We start from the raw sequence: 3,406 nt of genomic DNA, 5'->3' as shown, positions 1-3,406 counted from the left end.
ATGGTAATTATTATGGTAACAAAGCAGGAGATCTTGAACTCGATTTTGTCTCCATTTACCTCTCGTATAAAATGTTAAAAATCATGTGTTGAGTCCAATTTATTGAGAAATCTGGATCCTCATGTGGGGAAAGTATTAGAATTATAGTTAATGATTAAATTCACAATTTCCTATTAGTTTAAACTTTCGGGAAAACTAGTGATTTATCAAATAGTTCATTTCATAATAAAAATTATATTTAATTATTGTGAATACAAGGTTGGTAAATCTAATCTTATAAGTTCATAAATCAAAATCATTCTATCTAATCAACTCAAATAATATAATTTCAATATTAATTTAGTTATTAAGTTTTAGTCTAACTTTGTGAAGATGTAAAAAATTTTAGTGATGTAGGACAACCTAGGCTTCCCACCTAGATTAGTCCTACCGCTTTTTTTTTTTTTTTTTTTTTTTTTGTGGAATTTACGTTCTCTGTTTCTGAGTAGAGGCACGAATGGGGGTCACGGGCTTGGAGGGAGTAGTGGGTTTCTCTGTTGGTTTTGGGGTGAAGAATTCGTGTGGCCATAGGGGATATATGGTACGGATTGGTTTTGGCTCTAGTTTGCAGATCTCGTGAGGTAAGAAATTGGGTTGCGTTGGTTTGCAAATCTTGTGGGGTAAGTATTTGAGTAATGGCATGTCTGGCAGTTGATTTGTTTTCTGATGGTGAGTGTGGGTGTGGGTTGTCAATCTTGATTTTGGATTGCTGAAAGGGTGATCGGGTTGGGCTTTGATACCAAGTTGATGATTACTTATATGGAAAAATAATAAGTTAATCAAGTATCTCGTGAATACTCGAGCTTGCTCAATAAGAAAATGAATCAAGTTTGAACATGTAATCTAGTTTGTTGATAAGCTTGAGCTCTACTCATGAAATAAGATTAAATGAAAAATTCTAAAATTTTAATACTCGGCTTAGTTTGTTTATAGCCCTTGCATCAATTGATCATCCTCCTTTTGTGTGGTTTGGTTGCCTGCCAGCTTTGATCTTGATGTTTGCTTTGTCCGGCTTGTCTTGATTATGCCCAAGTCCGAAATGTACTTTTTGGATTCTTGATGTGGGGCACTTAGTAATGGAGACCATGGTTTTAAGAACAAACTGGACCAGCCGGTTCGACCAATTCGGCCGGGAACTGGACATTAATCCAGTCCAGTTATTGTTAAAAACCGGAAATTAAGGAAAAAAAAAAAAAGGGAAAACCGGAAAACTGCTAGTTTAACTGGAAACCGGTGCGGTTAAACTGGTTTTAAGCTGCTTTGTTCATTAACACTTCAGCCACTGTGTTTTTGACAAAAAATAAAAAGATAGAGATTTTGCTTCAGATTTAAGAAGAGAGATTTTGACATTGAAGCCTAAGACGCCCACATTGACACCAAAAACATTAGATTTACTATTTATGAGTTAACTTAGTTGAGGAAGAACTGAGGAAGCCCAAACCAAAGAGATGCAGGTGCAATCTGTCCACTTCAGTTTAAGAGCTTTGCTGCTGCTCTTGCTGACTTGCACATGCACTGATGCACGTATATTGACGAGAGAGAGAGAGAGAGTATTGAAGGCCGATGAAAAATTAGAAAAAAGTGAAAGAAGAAACTAGAAGTACAGAGCTTTTAATTAACCAAGGTGTGGATGTAAGATTTCAAAATGTGTGGTGGGTGGAGTATCAATGTGTAAAGGTAGGATATGTGGTGGGAAAGAAATATCAAGTGGGCAATGATATTGCTACTCACCGGTGACTTTTGTTATTTGCAAAATAAAAGAATAACTAAAATACTTTTTGTAGTGGGCTTGAGTTTGGCTATCTATATATATATATATAAGTTAAGGTTTAATGTTTTACTATTATTTAATTTAAAATTATTAGTTATAAAATTATTTATTTATTTATATTTTATAATTATTATTATTTAATTTAAAATTATTAGTTATAAAATTATTTATTTATATTTTATAATTATTAATTAATTATTTATGACATCATTGGTTCGACTATTAGTCCAACTCCGGTCTGACCATTAAACTGAGAACCACTCTCTATTCCGGTTCTTTGACCGTACCGGTTTTTAAAACCATGGCGGAGACCCAGTGCTGCTTGGAAGCAGTGTCTTTTACGTGTTATGTGCATTTGTGGTGAGTGCAATAGAGAGCTTTCAAGGGTCAGATTTTTCTATTATAAGAGCTTAAGATATGGGTTTCCTTAGGTCCTTTTTTATTTATTTTTGGGTTCAATCAAGTGATTTGCTTCTTTGCTAACCTTTGAATTCATGAACCTTGCAGATTAAAGATGATGAAATTGAACAATTCTCAAGCTCTTCACAGGTGATTTTCAAATGAAAAATATATATATCTTATTGCATTTGCTAACATTTGGTCTCAATGTCAATGGTAAACAACTATATATCAAATTTCAGTCATTGCTGATATATTGTTGTTTGAAGCCAGGTTGTGATAACTGATTTTTGGCACTGAACTTGAACTGTTACTGTGATAGCCATTGACGCTGCAACAGTGTTACTACTAGTCTTTTGAAGAATGTGTGAATTTATATAGTTTGCTGATCTTGCTAATTTCATTCATTATTATCTTGTTTAGGATGCTGAGGGAAGTGATGAAGATTGGACCGCCTAAGATTCTAATGTCCTTGTCAGGAAACACCAATATAGTTTTCAACCAAATGATGTATATTAATTCCCTGTGAAATTATAGTGCTCTAGGAGCTCACAGGCTTCTAAGTGATCTTTGAAACCTGGTTAAACTGCCACAGCCTTAACCCTTTGTTTTGGGGGAGTTAAAGTTGATTTTTGTTACTGAAATATAACAAAGAAACAAATTTCCTTCATGAGTTGGCGTCTGGTGTAGAGGAAAAGTTGCTGTCTGACTCCTCTTTATAGGTAAATGCTCAGGTAGTGAATTACAACTGTTCTATTTTGAATGCTGAATTATCTCTCCCAACTTCTCCATGCACTAGAATTATGTATGCGCCCTTTCTTTTTCCATGGATTCAATTGTCAGGGCAGCAGACATTTGTAAGCTGTTTCAAGAAAATGATTCTCCCCCGGAAATCGTTTGCTTGGCAACTATGCCTTTTTTGTAATTGCAGTGTGGCACTTGAAACGTAAAAAATTTAGAAAAATAAATATGCACGTCCATGCACACATATAGGCGGGTTGTAGGAATTGTTCTTGTCCACAACTTGCTGAAAACACAAAATGAATGATGATGATAGCATAATCAGAATGCTACTTGAGAAGAGTACAAGCAAAAAACAAAAATAAGTATGCTACTGGTGATGTTAAAAGTTCAAGAGTCCATGTTTTGTGTGTAATGAAAGCGCAGGAATAATGAGGACCACAAGAGAACCAGAAA

At 34.7% G+C, this 3,406-nt stretch overlaps 1 protein-coding gene across 1 annotated transcript in view; it reads left to right on the top strand.

The window, feature by feature from the left end:
• Positions 1-2,972, top strand: part of LOC112002244 (DNA-binding protein RHL1) — a 21,008-nt gene extending 18,036 nt beyond the window's left edge. Inside the window, exons 11-12 of the mRNA XM_065775024.1 lie at positions 2,318-2,359; positions 2,633-2,972. Coding sequence (XP_065631096.1) covers positions 2,318-2,359; positions 2,633-2,668 — 78 coding nt within the window. The 3' untranslated portion in view covers positions 2,669-2,972. The remainder of the gene's footprint in view (positions 1-2,317; positions 2,360-2,632) is intronic.
• Positions 2,973-3,406: the final 434 nt, after the last annotated feature.

This window comes from Quercus suber, unplaced genomic scaffold (assembly GCF_002906115.3).
Source record: "Quercus suber isolate HL8 unplaced genomic scaffold, Cork oak 2.0 scaffold_103, whole genome shotgun sequence".
NCBI classification, from domain to species: Eukaryota; Viridiplantae; Streptophyta; class Magnoliopsida; order Fagales; family Fagaceae; genus Quercus; species Quercus suber.
Note: the sequence above shows the minus strand (reverse complement) of the source record. Positions and strands in the feature narration are given on the sequence as shown.